Below are 18,595 nucleotides of genomic sequence, written 5' to 3'. Positions count from 1 at the left end.
AAACATCTGGCCCGTCCGGATATACACTGGCTTATGCACGTTTCCATTAAGACACACACACACACACACACATTGACACACGGACACAAACACTGACACACACACAGACACACACACACACACAGACATACACAGACACAGACACACGTACGCACGCAGACCTGGGAGTACTTGTCGGGATCGTCGATGTAGGCCATGATGACGCCCAGGCTCCTGACCACTGCCTCCCGCACCATGTCCGCCTTGTCCTCCGCCAGCATCTGCTGCAGCATGGACAGCACCAGGGAGCTGCGGATCTCTTTCTGCACGCATGCACACATACACGCATGAGAAGATATACACGGACACACACAATCAGAAACCCACACAGACATACATGAGAAAAAACACACACAACACACACACACACACACACACACACACACACACACACACACAGTCAGAAACATACAAACAAATGCAAGAAAACACACAAGAAAGCACACACACAAATCATACAAGTTTAGCAATCTTCCCTGGTCTATCATCTAATCAATCGAGGGCATTGTGTGTATTTGTGGAGCAGAATGATGTGCAGAAGTTCTTGGGAGTCTCTTACAGGCAAGTACGGTGCTAAGGCCCCACAAGACTCTGCCACCAGCAGCCTCCTCTCTGGGTACTTGTGGTTGATCTGCAGGGAGGGAGGGAGGGGGAGAGAGAGAGAGAGAGAGAGAGAGAGCGAGAGAGAGAGAGAGAGAGAGACACAGACAGACAGACAGACAGACAGACAGACAGAGATAGCGAGACACACACAGAGAGAGGGAGAGAGAGGGAGGGAGAGAGAGAGTAAGAACGGGCTGGTGAGAAAGTGAAAGCCAAATGAGGGCAGCAGAAAGTGGATAAACACTGGGCCCGGGAATGGGAAGAGGGGAGGAGAGAGGCAAGGAGATGGAAGCCACAACTCGGCGCTGTAATCAAGCGTCTGACCCTGCGGGGACGGCTATTTGTCCTTCTGGGCAGGACGGCTCGCAGACACCCAGACCGCAGGCAGCTGCCGTTGCCATGGCGGCACAATGTGTTTGTCATAAAAAGGAGTATTATGAGGTGACCCAGGTGGCACCCAGAAAAAAATAGAAAGACACACACACACACACACACACACACACACACACACACACACACACACACACACACACACACACAACACGCCATCAAACGGTCAGGGACACGACAGAGGAGGTGAGGTAAGAGTCCGGAATATGAACCCTCGTTGAGGTAGCGTCAATCACATCCATCATCTTTGTTTGGTTCAGGCCACTGGGATGGGAGGAATAATAACATATGTGTGTGTGTGTGTTGCAATAACTGCTGTTTTTTGGTTCCTTCCACAAAAGAATAATCAAATCTAGGACGAGGACACGATGGCGACAACAAGAATCAGCCTTGATCATTGAAAACATTCTCGGGGCATGGATGTGCAAACAGGCACGCGTAATCACAAACACACACACTCCCCCCCCCCCCCCCCCCCACGCACACCAAGTATCAACACTCAGAAGTCTCATCACAATACTCCTGAGTACTTTGACCATGTCAAGCGAGACCGATATAAAAAAGCATGCTGGCAGGAGGGGGGCAAACACAAGACATAAACAAATAGTAGTTATGGTTGTATTCCCTACCAATCCTGTTATTAGACTCAACATCTGTCGCGTTTCGTTTTTCATGCATGCAACAGGAGAATGCAACCCGTATTAATAGATTTGCCCAAATTACAAGCAAACTCGAGTTGAGACCAGTCGTGACCGGCTGAAACCGGTTAAGGGCCCACGGCAACTTCGCCTTCGACTACAGCTGTAACCAAACAGCGGTTTAAAAAAACATGATCTTGCTAAAGAGCAGGGCGGTAGGAAGTCAAGCAGAAGAGGGTTTGAGCCATTATCCATCAGAACGTTTAATGGATATTCCAACGAGCCAAATAAAAGTAGAATAAAAGCTTAGAGAAAAAAAGTTTAGTTTTCTCTACTTCTTGGGAGTGCAGTGGATGACACAATCCCTTCAGAAAGGTTGCTTTTCGGGCACGGTTAGGTTTGTCCTTGGAGGGGAGCTGTAGTACCTGTTCCCAACACTGGGGCAGGAGCTCTGCTTCCACGCGCGTGGGGCCCACGTGCCGGGCGAACGCCACGCATCCCGTCAGGATCATCTGTCTGTGGAGAGGGGGGACGCGAGACAAAGGCACGCGAAACATCAATGTCAACGCTCGCCATGTTGTGTGTGTCATGGGTGTCAGAACTGTATACGAAACGAGGTGTTGTCTTAGTAACGTCGATGCTTTGGTGCGTGAGAAGGGGTACTCCAATGGATCACAAAAGGGAAATGTGGGGAGCATCAATGCTGAATATGAGAATTCATATTAGAACACAATGAGTGCTGACTTTTCAGAAAAACATGTGCATCGCTTTCTTCTCTTAACATAATACCCCCTCGACTAAAGCCAAATCATAATCTTTCACATGGGATATTCAGAACGGCTGCTTATCCATCCATCAATCCATTCATGGACTTCTGGGATGATTTAGGTAAGCTAGGGTCTTCAACTTAGCCCACACAATGCGTTTAAAGATCCCATATTATACCACCAGGTATGAGTGCGATTAGCCGTTTTGAAGATCTGCCTCTAGTGACATCACAAGTGGCCGTGTCTACCTGGATGTATGACGGATAGATGAGTAATGTTTGCTACAGTCCACTGGGTAGGCTTGTAGACTGATCTATCCAACACACATCTAGGTAGACATGCCCACTTGTGATGTCACTAGAGGCTGATTTTCAAAACGGCTTGTAACGGCTCATCACACTCACACCTGGAGGTATAATATGGGACCTTTAATGCATTGAAGCACATACGAAGTGAAACACACATACAAAGACGCACGCGACAGGGGCGTGCGCACACCCACACACCTCTGCTCGTCGTCGGGTCTCTTGATGAGGTTGAAGAGGATGTGGAGGAGCTGGTCTCGCTCCCTGGCCTCGGGGTGGAGGCAGGCCGTGCACAGGATGAGGGGGATGAGCTCCTGGACCACCCGACGGAGGGAGAGAACCACACACACACACACAAATTATTAGGGAGGGCTCTGTTTTTCAGGGTGAGAGATAGGGAAAGGAGGGGGCTGAGGAATATTTTCTACGAGAAAAGTCCCCAGAAAGAAAGAAAGAAAGAAAGAAAGAAAGAAAGAAACAGACAGAGAAAGGAGAAAAATGGAGAGAGAGAGAGAGAGAGACAGACAGATGGACAGACAGACAGCGACACACATACAGACACACACGCACACAGACAAAGAGACAGAGAGAGAGACAGAGACAGAGAGAAGAAAAAAGGAGAGATGAAAAAAGGGAGAGACAGACAGACAGACAGAAAGACAGACATAAAGAGAGAGAGGAGAGAGACACTAGGGGAATACACGTCGCCTGTATTCAACAACAGGAGTCTGCAAACACAGTGTGGGGGGGGTGGGTGGGGGGGGGTGTGTTCACCCTGGACAGTTTGACAGGTCTGGGAGCTTAGCGTAGCACACATTCACGCTCACTTAAAGCAGAGAGCGAAGCACAACAAAGACATGTTATGCACAGAAAGACACACACACACACACACACACACACCGGGACACACACAAACACACACACATATAGGGCTGATGCATTCGCAACAGCTTCCCGCCACCTAATGAAAACACTGAGGGCTTTGCAGAGTTCAGGCCGAGTTCAGGTGAACCTTGTGGGCTGACAGCGAGAGAAAGAGATACAGGGTCCTTCGCGGCCAAACAGTGGTCAGCTCCAAATTCCCGCCTCTCATACCCCAATTCAAGTTTTCCTTTCTTTTTTTCTTCCATTCCCTTTTTTTTTCCAGGAAGAATACCAGATTTTTCCCACCAAGTGTTGGCACAGGGAGAATAAGACCTGACGTTGGCTTTGATAAATGCAAAGAATTGTGGGTAAGTGGAAAGAAAAAGGGGGCCTGCGATGACTCACTTAGTGCTGGATGAACCCCTACCTCTCCACGTTGGCCAGGGGTCGGGGGAAATAATGGTTGTTCATTTTGGATCCCGAGTGCAAAACGACTTTGAGAAGTTTGGCAGGGAGCCAGATCCGTCCACGCATCGAAATACTTGGTGAAAAAACAACAACAATATTTTTCAAATATCAAATAACCGAATATGCCTTAATTTTTTAACGCTCACAGTTTGAAAGAAACCACAGGTTGCGGCAGAATATCGTTCAGAGGACTCAGCGGTACAAAAAGGAAAAAAAAGAACGTCTAAAACACACATCTGAAGGGAGTAGTACCCACACTGACCCCGGGGCTAATCCTGGCCTATACTCCTGCCTGACTCGGCCTTCTAGAAGCTCCTCAGATTCACACAGCAGGAGTGTTCCCTGGGTAAACATGGTGGGCAGGTGAAGCGCGGACCACACAGCACCGCCCAAAGTCCGAAAATACCTGTAATCTGCCCTGAACTGGCACTTTATTTACGTGCATCATATTGTTTCATAACCAAACTGTTTGCTCTTTTCGGGAATCTGAGTCTAAATGTTTCCTTTGAAATGATTTGAAAGTGATTGGTTTGTTTTTCCTTCTATAATTATGACTTATGTAATCAGAAAATGTGAAACACGGGCGCATTATTCCATTTGGTGTGTCCAATTATAGCCAACCTTAACACGAAATCCTCTACTCGAAGCTGAAGTTACGAAATATTGTAAAATAGGTTGTTTTAAGTAACATCACCCTGACTTACGGGTAGTTGCCCTTGCACGTTAATCACCATTTCCTGAGCTTCAATGATTTTCTATTGCTTTTTGTCTTCTCACAAAACTGCACTGAATTGGCCCTTCATTTACAGTACATCTGCATCATCCTGTCCCAAAAGCAAACTGTTTGCTCTTTTGAGACTCGCTGTCCAAACACAACTTCCTTTGGAACGATTTGAAGGTGATTGGTTTGTTTTTCATCTATAATTATGACTTGTGTGTTCAGAAAATGTTTAACACAGTCGTATTATTCGATTTCGACGGCAACTGTGTCTGATTATAGCCAACCTTAACACAAAATCCTCTATTTGAAGCTGAAGTTACGAAGTTATGTCATTTTCAAATACCATAACCGTCATTTATGGGTAACTACAAACAGACATATGCAACTTATCAAAATATTTGTGTTCTTTTGTGATCAATAGCATCAGAACAGTGGCTATTGTTAACTATTGACCTCAAATGGGATTAACATTATAACAGTACAAAAACTAAATCACAGGGATGAAAAACATGAAACCCACAAAGAGCCAATTCAATCTAAAGCTATCAAAGAACTGAAAACGCAAACAATGCTTTCTCTAAATCTGTAACAGAGAGATCTGATATCATACACGCCCCCGTTGATCCAACGATTGATCTGTTTCCATCATGTTACGATCCCAAAACAGGCACATCATATTGGGTGCAGAAAAACTGAAAAAAGGAAACGTCTCAAAATGAAAATGTATAACAACCTATCTCAAGCTCTGATTGGTCCTCTGCTACCACAGTGCTCCCATTTAAATGCACGTATTCCTTATTGTGACTAGAGAACGCTGCGAACTGTACGCCATGTACTACTGCGGGTCACTCCTTCGATTTTCGGGACGATGAAGCAAGTGTACATCGCACATGTATGTCATTATTAAACATACAACGCCCCCGCGAGACTTGTACGTCTCGCGGGGGCGTTGCTAAATAATAGCTGGGGACAAACAGGACCCCTCCTCTCCCCTCTCAATGGGACCGCTGGCTCTTACATTGCGCTGTGATGATTTCTGGTGCGTAATATTGACATTAATAGATACCAGGAATTAAACTACAATATCATATAGGAAAACCGTTTCTTGGGGGGAAAGCACACCAGCTGCACTGCGCTAACCCTGCAGCCACTTATCAGCACTTTTGATGGTGACTCAGTTGTGTGCAGACGTCTGTCAACAGGTGGAGTCCTTTCTTAGGAGGGTCTTTCCTCGCATGCGACATATAGTCGTTGGCCGAACCGTTAACCGTTAGCCAGTAGTGAACGGGAAGTCGGTTGTTATTGGTGATTGTGTCACAAGCCCCAATATGGCGGCTTATGGGCTTATGTACATTCACGATAAAGCACTTTATAAGAGTCTTAGGAATCCCCCCGTCCGAGTGTGAGTGCATAGACAATAGAAAAAAAACACTTGTCGTCAAGGTTCTTGCTGGAACAAGTGGCTAACTGATAAGATCTTTACAGGGCTTACACACATATATATCATACTATCTGTGTGTGTTTGACGAGAGTCTAATCAATGCCATATCAACTTCTTACCCAACTTCTTTGTCAGGGCTTCTCCATATCAAATGCAAATTTATGTGGAGGGGAAAGTTTTTTTTTTGGTCCTCAAAGTGCAGTCGAGGACTGTTGATTGATTGAAGATCTCAAGATAGCGTGGAGCAGGTGGCAGGCCAGGGTTTCAGCTCTTTAATTGCCGGTCTGTTCGTTTGAAGTCCATCCAAACAAACCCAAAGGTGCCTCTTCAAAATCCGAGGGCAGGTCAATGGACAGCAGATACAAGATTGGTGAGCTTACCTATATACCACCACGTGTCTGTATGTGTGCGTCTGTGTGGGTGTGTTTATGATCGGTGTGTATATGTGAGCGACTAACGGAAGCAGCGCAAAGTCCACACCATTAAAGATGTTGTTTTTTCCCCCTCTCACACTCTCTCTCTTTCTGCTCCGTTTGTTTTTCCTTGATTTTTGGAGGGATGCCATGTTCTTTATAACTGTCAGAGGAGCATTAAAAAAAAGAAAAAAAAAGGTAACCATGGTTATATGCAAAGCAGGTAGGCCGCTCGCCAGTCCAACCTGGCACTCCTCTTGAAACACCCACACACACACACATTTAACTGTACTAAGACAAAATAATGGCATTCAAGTCGAAGTGGTGTTTAAAAAAACACAACCTGAAAAATAAACAGCGATACCGTTTCAGTAAGCTGGGAGAGTGCCAGAGAGACGGCCAATAAGAGAAGCCACATGGGGACGGGGAACCAATGGGATCCCAGGAGAGTTTGGCGGGGGGGGACTGGCAGAAAGGCAGAACTCAACAGGCTAAAACCACAAATCAAACAGCTGTCCCCCACCACTATATCATCGACTGCTACTCGGTGTAACAATAGGGGAAAGATGCGCCAGTGGTTGTAGCCGGTGAGAGCGCGACTCGCTTTGTTTTGTTTGTGTACAAGGGTGATGACATATTGGCACTCTGGAGGAGGAGGAGGGGATAGCATGCAGATGAGCACATGAGAGGACTCACCTGGCACAGGTGCGCGACCATTCTCTACAGGCGGGAAAAGGCACGCGCAAGGTTGCGTGAGAATGGAGTGCGGTGGGAATGAAAAACAATGTGTGGAAGAAAATGAAAACAAAGTAGAAGAAACAATAATTTAAAAAAGCGAGAGAGAAGCAAAGAGGTGGAGGAGAGAAGTAGAAGAAGGAGAGAAGAGATGAGACCGTGAAAACCAGACAGCCTGTGAACATTCATTTAAAAATATGAAGAAAAAAATAATCAATAATCAAATCAAATCAATAAAAACAAATGAAAAAATGTAAAGATACACATGGGACTGTTTGTGACTGCTGCGGGCGCGAGGCACGTCAGCCTCGTCTGAGAGGGTTTTAAGATATCCCACAATATGGCAACATTGCGCGGGCTGTTCTGAGGGCCAGACAAGACCGGACAAATTTGCAAAGGAAACCATAACAAAAAAACAACAACATGGGTGACATCATGGTAGACTAACAAATACAAAAAAAAATGTTTTTTTATTTCGGCCTCTATTTCCTCCCCACTTGCATGCCTCCCCCCCCCTCCCCCCCCCCTGCTCCATGTGTATCTGAACCACTACAGCAGCCACGAGGCCCAGAGTGACGCTGATGAAGAGGAGGGAGGGGTGTAGGCGAAGGAGGCGGGGCTGGTGTTTCGGGGAGGGGGGCGGGGACAGTGGACGGCGTCGGGGCGGCGTGTCCTGTCCTACCTCTCTCTTGGCCAGGAGCACGTTGGGGACGATGTGGGGGAGGCAGCGGCCAAGCATGAGCATCACACTCTCCTCGCTGTCCGCGATGCGGGACACCTTGGGGGGGGGGGGGGGGGGGGGGGGCGAGAGACAGAGAGACGGCGGGACAGAGAGAGGCAGAGAGGGACAGAGAAAAACACAGACAGAGGGGGAGAAACATTAAAGTACAAACAAAAAACTTTTCGAAAACTTTTTAATTGTGTCCATGTTTTTAACTTTCCTTTGTTTAAAACACACATGCACAATTTGCATAATACCTCACTTTTGGAGTTTGTTTGGTCTAGGGTCAAGGCGTGTGTGTGTGTCTTTGTGTGTGTGTGTGTGTGTGTGTGTGTGTGTGTGTGTGTGTGTGTGTGTGTGTGTGTGTGTGTGTGTGTGTGTGTGTGTGTGTGTGTGTGTGTGTGTCGTACCTCCGCTCCGAGGCGGCTGTCGGAGGACATTCTGCAGAAGGACAGCAGTGCCTGCTGGAAGGCCGGAGACAGTTTCCTATTGGTGGAGGGGGGAGACAGACAGCATAAACACAACAGGAGGGCTAAATAATGAGGCGTGGTGGTGGTGGTGGCAGCGGCTGCAACACCATTTCCAGGGCCCCAGCTCAGTCTGTTCAGCCCTCAGGCGACTGGACCTGCCTAGAGCCCTGGTAGCTTGATGGATCACGATGCATTAATAATTCACCATGCGAGAAGCTGCACGGACAACTGCTGTTTCACGTGTAGTTCCCATGCTTTCATCTGTGGCTCGACTTGCATCTATGCGTTTGTAAATGTTATTTAAAAAACTTTTTTTTCATTATCTTTGATTAGAATTATCTTCATTGCATAGGCTTATATCCTGTTCCTCTATCTTCGATGACTTGGAAATATGCAAATGCGTTCAGATCAGCTATGATAATAGTCACCTAGCGCCCTCTAGTGGTCGTCAATAGTCGCTACATAGAAATGGGCCTTCGTAGCCTCTGTGAGTTGTATTGACTTTCAAGCGGTAAAAATATCAGAATCTCATATAATATCAGAGGACCTGGTTCGAACACGTTGCCGAATCAAAAATGTATTATTTATTATTTTACTCACCGATTGGGCTGGTCAAAATGGACAGGGCCTCTGCTTTTTAGCTTGCCGTGAGACTGCGTTTGGGGCTGTGGGGAACTCTGGGTCATGTCCGCACTGTCCTCAGCCGTTGACCCACCCCGGATGTCCAGGTACTGGCCGTTATCCAGCGGCCGCTGAGGGTGGAGGTAGCTTTAGTTAGCGACAATTAACCATTAGAGTATACAACACAATATTAATCAGGAAAACATCCGAACAAGCATTAGTTTGTATTCTAGTTAAGAATATAATTTTGATCAATCGATTTTTCGTTCAAGCCATTAATGTAAAACAATTAGAAAACATTTGCTGGTTAATGTTGCAGTTCAATTCAAATATTTGGTTTATGGATCATTAGAAAATATATAGTTTAGCGTTTCTTGGCTGCCTGTCAGACAAAGCAAGCACACTTAAGACATCACTTTGGGCTCTGGTAACTTGTGATGGCATTTTTTATTATTTCAAACATTTTCATAGACTAAATGATTCTTTGATTATTCAAAAAGCAAATCGTTATAGTAATCGACTATAAAAAAAAAGAATCGGTAGTTGCAGTCCTATTGACAGCAACATGATACTCCCTCAATGACGCTACTTCACATATACCGTGGACGGGAGATCCGATGAGTCGGTGGAGGAAGGGCCAGATGTTGGGCAGCCGCCCAGGTCTAGGGAGGCCGACGGCGGGGACGAAACGCACCTCTTCAGGGTCTGAATCTCACTGTGGTGGAAGAGAATGGAAGACGACTTCAGAGACATTTGACCAAACACAACTAAACTCTAATTACACAGTGCTTCTCACTCTATTCACTTTACTCTAGTTGAATATAAAATTAAATAAATTGTGGTCGTTGCTGTCAAACACAGAGCGCTGTGTGGGTTTAGACACAAAGTGAAGATTGCTTATTGATACATAGCGGTCCTCACCGGCTCCGCTGAGAGAAGTCAGACTGAATTTCCACCGCTACGTGCGTAATCCAAGTCAAAACACACGAGTGAGCCAGCAGCTAAATAGCTGTGGCATTGGAGATGGTGATTTCTCAGGAGTTCTTCCACTCTAATTGGAGAGTAAGGTTGAGCTTGTGTGGTCATTTAAGGCTAGTTTAGTTTCGGTGTTGTTCTTATGCGGCCCCGCCACTGACCAGCACATCAATCAGGGTTTCTGCTCTTGCGCAACCTGTTGCGCTTAAAATAGGTTTATTTGGATGCATTGTCACAACAACGAGCTAAATTGCACCGTGTATAAACATAGCAACAGCAGTGCTCGGTTCCTTTGAAAAGTCATTCATCTTGTGGGACTGAGGAACAAAACCGTCATGAAGTCGGAGCTAGGTTGGCACACTGATCAGGTAGTGGAAATATACTTCTCTCTTAATGCAAAATCACTATCATTATGGTGGAGAAAATTGCATTGAAATTTACATTCACCCATTCATGCACACATTCACAAACCGACAGTGGTGTCAAGCATGCAAGACGACAGCCAGCTCATCGGGAGCAGTTAGGGTGAGGTGTCTTGCTCAGGGACACCTCGACACACGAACTAGCAACCTTTCGCTGACCAGTCAACCCACTCTGCCTCCTGAGCCACATGCCGCCGCTTTTTAAAAATGACCCTAAGCCTAGCAAATTATTAGCAAGCATTAAAGGCGCTGGGGTCTAATGTGCCTGAAAAATGAGAATTGTCACACGCCAACACAAAGATATACGCCGTACCTGTGCATTTTCCTGATCTGCTCAGCCAGGCTCTCCTTCTCAGTGTTGAGGAGGCCGATCTGGTACTCCAGCTCCTGCACCAGCTCCGTCTGCTGCTGCAGGACACACACACACACACACACACACACACACACACACACACACACACACACACACACACACACACACACACACACACACACACACACACACACACACACACACACAATTTAGGCTGTGATATTCTCAAGGCTAACATGCTCAGTAGATGAAAAGTAATTAGCCTCTAACATGAATAAATCAATGTTATTTAATGCACACATATAACCAACTCTTGGGCTTCCCTGTCATGTAGGAGGACTTGAATCCAATGAATGAATCAGTGAATAAAGGAATCTAGCTCAACGATGACTACAGGTAGGATAGGGACATCGGGGATTGAACCCGGATCCATTTCGACAGGGAGTCAAAGATCAAAAATGCATACGATTTATGAATTGAAGAATGTAGAAGGACCAATAAGGACGGCTAACTCACCTGCTGCATGAGGTCGGGCTTCTTTGACAGCTCCTGGGAGTTGTAGTTCCCTGGCAGATCACCTAGCTCCATGCTCACTGCCACGTCCACCGTCTCCCGGGGAGACGAGGCCACGGAGCCTCCGTTCCTGTAGAGCTGCAGCAGGTCAGGGGGCTTGGGGATGTTGAGACCCACGTCGTCCCACAGCTCAAAGTCCTGCCAGGCCACGGACCACACACACACACACACACACACACACACAAACACACACAATCAGCATCACAACAACTTCAGGAAGGTTGTGTTTCTTGTGGTCCTTTTACATCGTGAGTAGTGGCATCAACAGTGGCAACAACCACATCCGTTTATGAAGCATCGGAGCATAGGAATGTTATTGATGGTAATAACGTTTGGGTCATTTTTTCGGAATTTCTTGTGTAATTACTTGTCATTATGGAGAGACAGTGTTACGTTTGAAACTGCCACAGCTCTTTTCATGTGAGATGTGGCAAAACAACATTTTGATTAGCCTACAATTACTACAAGATTGATGCGTTCTGATGTACGAGGCCTGAAAACCCTTTTTAACAGAGGTATCATCGTAGGACAAACACAGGTGGCTCTAGTTACACAATTGTGTTTCGGGAAAAACGTAATGAACTCTACTTCATATAGTGGCTATCAAAAAGTTTTCTGTCAGCAGTTTTAGCTTTATTTGGTTCTGACAGAGCTTTTCAACTTGAAGTCCTTTAGCATCTTTAAACAAGAAGCCAATTCAAGTACATTTACATTTACATTTAGGGCATTTAGCAGATGCTTTTATCCAAAGCGACTTACAATAAGTGCATTTGTTACAATAAGTACATTTGTCATAAGAAGTGAAACAATATATCGCTGTCTGTACAGTAAAGATGTTCATAGAACCAAGTGCAAGTATTACAATCGCTAGGCTAACCCATTCCCCGTGTAAAGCAATGATAGCAGCTACCGTAGATGCTACACAATTAAGTACCTTGAATAAGTGCAATGTACAAGTGCCAGGACGTACAACATTCAATGGTGGCTGTGCATTGGTTTCTATGCAGAGTCGAGGTGAACTCTGAACAGGTGAGTTTTGAGTCTTTTGCGGAAGCTGGTGAGCGACTCTGCGATCCCGACATCGGTAGGTAAAATGTAAGCTTATTTTTGTTTTTTAAAGAAACAGTACCTGGTCATCGTTTTCATCGGAGAAGGTGATGGAAGCAAGTTTGTATTCGTTCCTTAACAAATACTCATTGACAAGGAAGTTTAAGGCTCGTTTCTCCAGCTGTCGGATTGGGTCCTGAGGATGAAGAGGGAGAGACAGATTGGCACACTTTTGGTCCATGGCCCTCCATGATCAACAGTGACACTTGGGATCTAGTGCTTTGTTCTTATATTGCCATGTACTTTACCTGGAACTCAACACTAGACTTGTGTTTTTTCCTTTCCTGTGAGGTCAGTTCACTTTCTAAAATAGAATAGAAAAGACGAGGACATGATGGCAGTAGTATTTAAATCATTTGAAGGAGGTCAAGCAGCAATGTAGAGACACTTCTCTCAGAAACACAAGAAATAAATGAGGGAAAGAAAACAGGAGGTTGAGATTTGGAAGAAGTTTAAAGTACGCCACACCTGCTGCCTGAGTCAAGTTGGCGCGCAGGGCCTGAATGGTCTCCTTTGCTTTCCGTAGCTCAAACTCCAGCACTGGACAGGAAGTGACAACACACACACACACAGGAAGTGCATCCAACCGATGTCAGGAATTAAAAAGGTAAAAATGAAAATGAAATAAACAACAAAACACAAAAGATGGCGGTACGAGGTTGAAAACAATCACACTAAAAAGTTGAAGAGTCACGAAACCAACAAAAAAGGCATGCAATCCATGGCTGTGAAAAACACATGCAGCAGATTACACCGGCTAAGTCAAAGATGACAAGAGCAATTATTTTGTGTCAAAACCGCACTGTGAGGCGCATCTCAAAAACAGAACACTGATCTCATTTACACATCACAAAACTGATTTAGATTACATTTGTTTTGTGAACAATGTTTCATTGAACATCCGAATATATGCGCAAACACTCTAAGCAACCGGCCCCTAGAAGATGTCTGACAATGGATTTATTGGTTTTCCAGTCAATTATTAGTTCATAATTTGGTTTCAAGTCACTAACTCATGCAATTGTGTAAGGTTAAACTATGATACAATTTCAATAATAAAATTGTGTTTAACAAACAATTAGATGTTCCTCAGAAAATGCCAATTGGGGGTGTTAATCAATAAATTGATCAAGATTTTGAAAAAACTTTTATTTGCTATACGTTAAACCAGCGTTTCACGTATAGTATCGCTGCATGTGTAACTGCTAAGAATATAAACAAAAAAGCGCATGGGGAGTTAGGTTTAGTTTTTTAAGCAATGGGACACAGCAGAAATAAGTTGCATATTTGTGCACTGAAGTTCTGCCATTAAAGTGAAACTTGACAGTGATTCATGCTCTAAATTGAAGGCTATATCGCTCATTGTACAAGAATGGCAATTTACATATTTAGTAAAAAATTAATAAAATAAAATACATTACAGCAATGTCGTTACCGGCAGTACAAGAGTGCACACGATGCGAAGGGCAACTAAATAGAACAATAAAACCAATCAAACTGAATCAAAACAAGATTAAAAAAAAAGTTGGGGAAATAAATGAAGCAAAACAAAGAAAACACAAAAACCAAATAAAGCGACAGCTAGTCTTGGATGGTGTGACTTGTCCAGGATCATTTCACTGGGAGTTTGATCAACGTCAGAGGAAAGATAGAAAACCCAGAATCAGACAGCCGGGGGGGCGGACATTTTGACAAGGGAGACCAGGGAACAGAGGGGAGGGGAGGAGGTGGTGGAGGGGGAGGAGGAGGAGGAGGTTGTTTTGGGGAGAAGGTGCCAGATTCGGAGAAGGGATGGCGTGTGTGTAGAATAACTTCAGGAGAAACACCAGAAACATTTCCGCTGGTGAGGAGGAAGGTAGACACAATCTCGTCTCCACATCACCACTTTTCTCAAGAGCCCTTGCTTTGGCATTGGAGTCGCTACTGCTGTATTAACTTTATAATGAATGATTTAAGGCCCACTCCATTAGATTAACTTCACCTTAGGGGTTTATTGAGATTCATACCAAGCATATTTGATATACTCTATCCGCTGTAATGCACTTTCTCTAGTAAAAGATTAATCACTGAGGGCCGACGGCCGGGAGGGAAACAGCTGCAGCTCATTAGGTTAATTATGGGTCTGTAGACATGCCAGTGCTCATAATTAATGTCATGAAGTACACCTGTGTTCCAACCACAATTACACCCGTATTGCATAAACGCCGCATGGTCCTTTGGGTTGTACATCAACGTCTCCGCCATATTGGAGAGGCCAAGATAAACCAATAAAATGCATTGAAACGTTTACGTTGCTCAACCACGTTCAATGAGTGGTTTACATTCAAGGGTTGTTGATCTACATGGAGTAAACAATAAATGACAATAAGTCACACGAAAAATATATTATATAATTATTTTTTATTAAAATGTCCCTTAGAAAAAAGATGAATTCATGCAGATAAATTCAGGTTCCAGCTCACCCAGGGGAATTTATGTTTTTTCTGATATAGAACATAAATAAATCCAATCTAGATGTTCCTCGATTGACGCGGATCGCATCTTAACAGGCCCAAATGTCCCTGTGCACAACGAGGTGTGTGTGTGTTCTTGACGACTCTTTGTGGCGGCGTGTGTCTGCGAGTTGGTAATGCGTTCATCTAGCCTGAGCCTGTGCTTATTGGTGTGTCACGACGCCAGCCGAAGATCCTGGGTGGACGCGCCTCGCTAAATTCCCAGCCGGGGGGAGTGGATGACACCCGTACCAAAAATACCCCCTGACTTTAGCGGGGAAGGTGAGTGTGTGTGTGGAAATAAGGGGGTGTGGGGGAGGTGTTGATGGGGGGGGTGTCAGGTCGGAATTGTGTTAACGGTACAAACTCATCTACTGTGTTGCAGTAATAGCCGAGAGGCTTTTGAGACAAACAAAATGTCCGAAGCTATAAAAATCTTGCTTGTACCGAGCCATGTGAGCCATTGAGATAACTGGTATGACCTACTAAAACGATCTTTATCAATGTTTGGAGTCAGAAGTTCTTCAGTTGACTTTGATACTGTGAGTTGAAAAGATAATCCCTGGTACTAGCGCTGCGCTTATCAAGATCAAGGCCATGGGGTAATAAGGTCGCGACATGACATCCTCAGCACTTTCAACGCTCTTTTTGACATCGCTCTTTGAAACACTTATGTTTTATTTTGGTTTCGCTGTAACGCATTCCCCCCCCCCCTCCCTCCCAGGACGGAAGTGGGCGGGGACAGGTGGGGGGCCGACGGGTGGGACGCCACTCTGCTGGACTTACCTGTCACCCGTTCGTCCGTCTCGCGATTCCCGTCGTCCGAGTAGCGGGCGAAGTCCAAAGAGTCTAACGTGCTGATGCTGCCCGCCCGATCTGAACAGACAGGACAGGAGGAGAGTTGGAAGAACATAAGACACAGTAGATCAGCCTCTGATGGAGCAAACTCATTAACACACAATATAACTTCAAAGCTTTGAAGGACAACGCAAAGACAATGATATTACAATCCTAAAAGTTCATTGTTTATCTGTTCGATGCGAAACAATACACACAGCGGCTGCATTAGCTGTCCTGTACTCCTATTTCAACTGAACTGGACAACCCTGAGAGATAAGCTACAAGGTGTTAGCTTTCCTCCCTTGTCTGTCTGCTCCAGTTTTAAGACAAATAAGAGGGATATTCGCTCTCAGATTACGCTATAAATAAAAAGGTCAAGTTGAGGATAGCACCTCACTGTGCTAGGTTTACAGGTGTGCATGAGGTGCATATTTAAATTATTATTAGTTATTAGTGCTTGATCTGCAAAAAAAAAAGGGTCAAAGAAAAAGAGTGTGTGTGTGTGTGTGTGTGTGTGTGTGTGTGTGTGTGTGTGTGTGTGTGTGTGTGTGTGTGTGTGTGTGTGTGTGTGTATCCTCTTGTGTGCTGACATCATTAGCTGCTGACCTAGCTACTCAATGTTAATTTAGTTTATTTCATTACATTACTGGGTGGGGTTGGCTTAAGTGTGCTTTGAGGCACAACAAGTCAGAATGAAGCATGTATAGCCCTACAAACAATGTGACGCCATCCCCCCATTGTTCTCATAATCACAACGACCGACTATAACTTAATAACCGACAATCGTATTGACAATCGTATTAGGATTGATGCATACATAATTTCTGAATTCAACAAGATGGATCATGCATTTCAATTGGTGTATGAACATTGCCACATCTTTTTGTAAATAAGTAGACAGATTAATCCGTCACAATAATGAACCAACTCTCACCGACCCCGGCAACATAGAACAGTCCCGTCAGATGTGTTTACTCAGGGGACACTGAGCGCAGTGAGCACAACATGAAAGCCCTATAGTGTGGTTTTGTCGTGTGCTCATAGGCTACAAATGGGACAGGGAAGGGAGAAACAAAAACAGCAACTCGAGGCATGATGGAGGGAGACACAGCAAAAAGAAAGCGTGCATTTTCGTGGAGGCAGACCTTTGGGATTTGCGTCCCGCTGGCAGCGATAGTCTAGGGCACCGAGACAGGTCTGACATTTCAGACAGTCAGCCCTTTAATGCACACCTGCAGGGCACAACAGAGAACACAGACACTCTTCCTTCCCCTTGGTCCCCTCCCACTCCCTCCCTCGCTGCATTTCTCCCCTCGTCTCTATCTCTTCCTCTGACTATCCGACTCTATCTCGCTTTTTCTTGTCCTCTGTTGCTCTCCATCACTCCATCTCAGTCTCTTTCCCTCAATCCCTCTCTCTCTGCTAGAGCATCAATCTGTATTCATACAGCGTGCCGTGTATGTGCTTGTTTGCAACAGTAGTGTAGAGAGTGCTTAAGAACCTTCCCTAACAGTGGACTATAACGTTAAGGGGATGGTGATTGGCACGCAGCTGCCAACCATTTTATTAAAATGTGGGCGGGGCCTTTTGGATCGAATAGACGCTCTTATTTGTTTTGGTGTATTGGCATGGCTGGTAGCCAGTGACCGTGAGGACCTCAACTCCTCGGATGCATTGAAACTTTCCATTGTGCCTTTTTAAGGGCATGGGTCTGGTATGATGCACACACACGCACTGCACCGTGATGCATCAATGTGGTACAACATTAAATTTAGTGTCTGTCAATAGAAAATGTGGAGAGGGCTCAAGACCCACCCACCACACACACACACACACACACACACACACACACACACACACACACACACACAATCAGATGACAAACGATGTGTTAACATCAAAAGGGTGTACACAGCACGCTATCAAAGGACAGCGGGCTAATGAAGCAGGCGGCATGAGGCGGGCCCGAACAGAATGGAGCACAGCCAGGGTTCTGACAATCGTATTAACGGGCTGTTCACAGTAGTGCACAGAGTCTGCAGTCCCTCTCTGTGTCCAGGCGATGCAGTGGAGCAGAGGCGACAGCAGCAGAGGAGCAAACCCACACCTATCAGGGCGCTGATGAGAAGGAGCATTGTAGATGTAAGGGTTTGTTTTAGGTGCGCCAAATCGATAGCTCTGTGTGTTTCAATAGTTTAACGGATGACTGCCAGACTCTATCTCCGTTCAGCAAACAGATGCCCGCACAAAAGCGAACGGGCAAACACAACAATGAAGACTCGCTCTGAAGCCAAACAATTTTGGGTAAAGGTTTAAGCAAACATAATGTGGACGTCTTAATCTGGTTCTTAAAATCTGCCTCATCAATCAATGAAATTGAATTAAATAGTCAGGTGTCTCCACTGCTTGAGACATCTGGTGTCCCCCAGTGTGTTGTGGCCCCAATCTCGCCACGCCTCAACCCAACCCCCCCATGTTCTGTTGAAGCTTGCATAGCCTAGGCTAGGACGGGGAAGACCATGGAGGGGAATACATTACCATTAAGTGAAGGGTGGCTAGATGTGTAGCCCCTCCTCCTATTATATAGTGACACCCCAACTTGGTGCTTGTGAGGGGTTTCTCCAAACAGGAGTATCGGGTATCAGTTGATGACATTATCATAATCACATTACCATGC

The 18,595-nt window shown here is 45.4% G+C and overlaps 1 protein-coding gene across 14 annotated transcripts in view; it reads right to left on the bottom strand.

Moving 5' to 3' along the window:
* Positions 1 to 18,595, bottom strand: part of relch (RAB11 binding and LisH domain, coiled-coil and HEAT repeat containing) — a 38,275-nt gene that overhangs the window by 16,692 nt on the left and 2,988 nt on the right. For 9 of the 14 annotated variants that reach the window (XR_013812566.1, XM_079754410.1, XM_079754415.1 and 6 more), the window contains exons 2-17: positions 15,865 to 15,954; positions 13,055 to 13,126; positions 12,835 to 12,890; positions 12,609 to 12,722; positions 11,423 to 11,617; positions 10,907 to 11,001; positions 9,797 to 9,911; positions 9,176 to 9,327; positions 8,516 to 8,591; positions 8,067 to 8,162; positions 7,346 to 7,369; positions 4,034 to 4,147; positions 2,944 to 3,056; positions 2,096 to 2,186; positions 599 to 670; positions 162 to 302 (exon numbers count right to left, since the gene is read on the bottom strand). Coding sequence is in view for 13 of the 14 variants with exons in the window: in XM_079754410.1 (XP_079610536.1) it covers positions 162 to 302; positions 599 to 670; positions 2,096 to 2,186; positions 2,944 to 3,056; positions 4,034 to 4,147; positions 7,346 to 7,369; positions 8,067 to 8,162; positions 8,516 to 8,591; positions 9,176 to 9,327; positions 9,797 to 9,911; positions 10,907 to 11,001; positions 11,423 to 11,617; positions 12,609 to 12,722; positions 12,835 to 12,890; positions 13,055 to 13,126; positions 15,865 to 15,954 (1,616 nt within the window). In the remaining variant the exon portion in view is untranslated. The remainder of the gene's footprint in view (positions 1 to 161; positions 303 to 598; positions 671 to 2,095; positions 2,187 to 2,943; positions 3,057 to 4,033; positions 4,148 to 7,345; positions 7,370 to 8,066; positions 8,163 to 8,515; positions 8,592 to 9,175; positions 9,328 to 9,796; positions 9,912 to 10,906; positions 11,002 to 11,422; positions 11,618 to 12,608; positions 12,723 to 12,834; positions 12,891 to 13,054; positions 13,127 to 15,864; positions 15,955 to 18,595) is intronic. The other 5 variants (XM_079754422.1, XM_079754411.1, XM_079754412.1 and 2 more) reach the window with 2 other exon arrangements.

The sequence above is a fragment of the Pollachius pollachius genome, assembly GCF_949987615.1.
Source record: "Pollachius pollachius genome assembly, chromosome: 17".
Lineage (NCBI taxonomy): Eukaryota > Metazoa > Chordata > Actinopteri > Gadiformes > Gadidae > Pollachius > Pollachius pollachius.
This window is presented reverse-complemented; position numbering and strand designations above follow the sequence as displayed.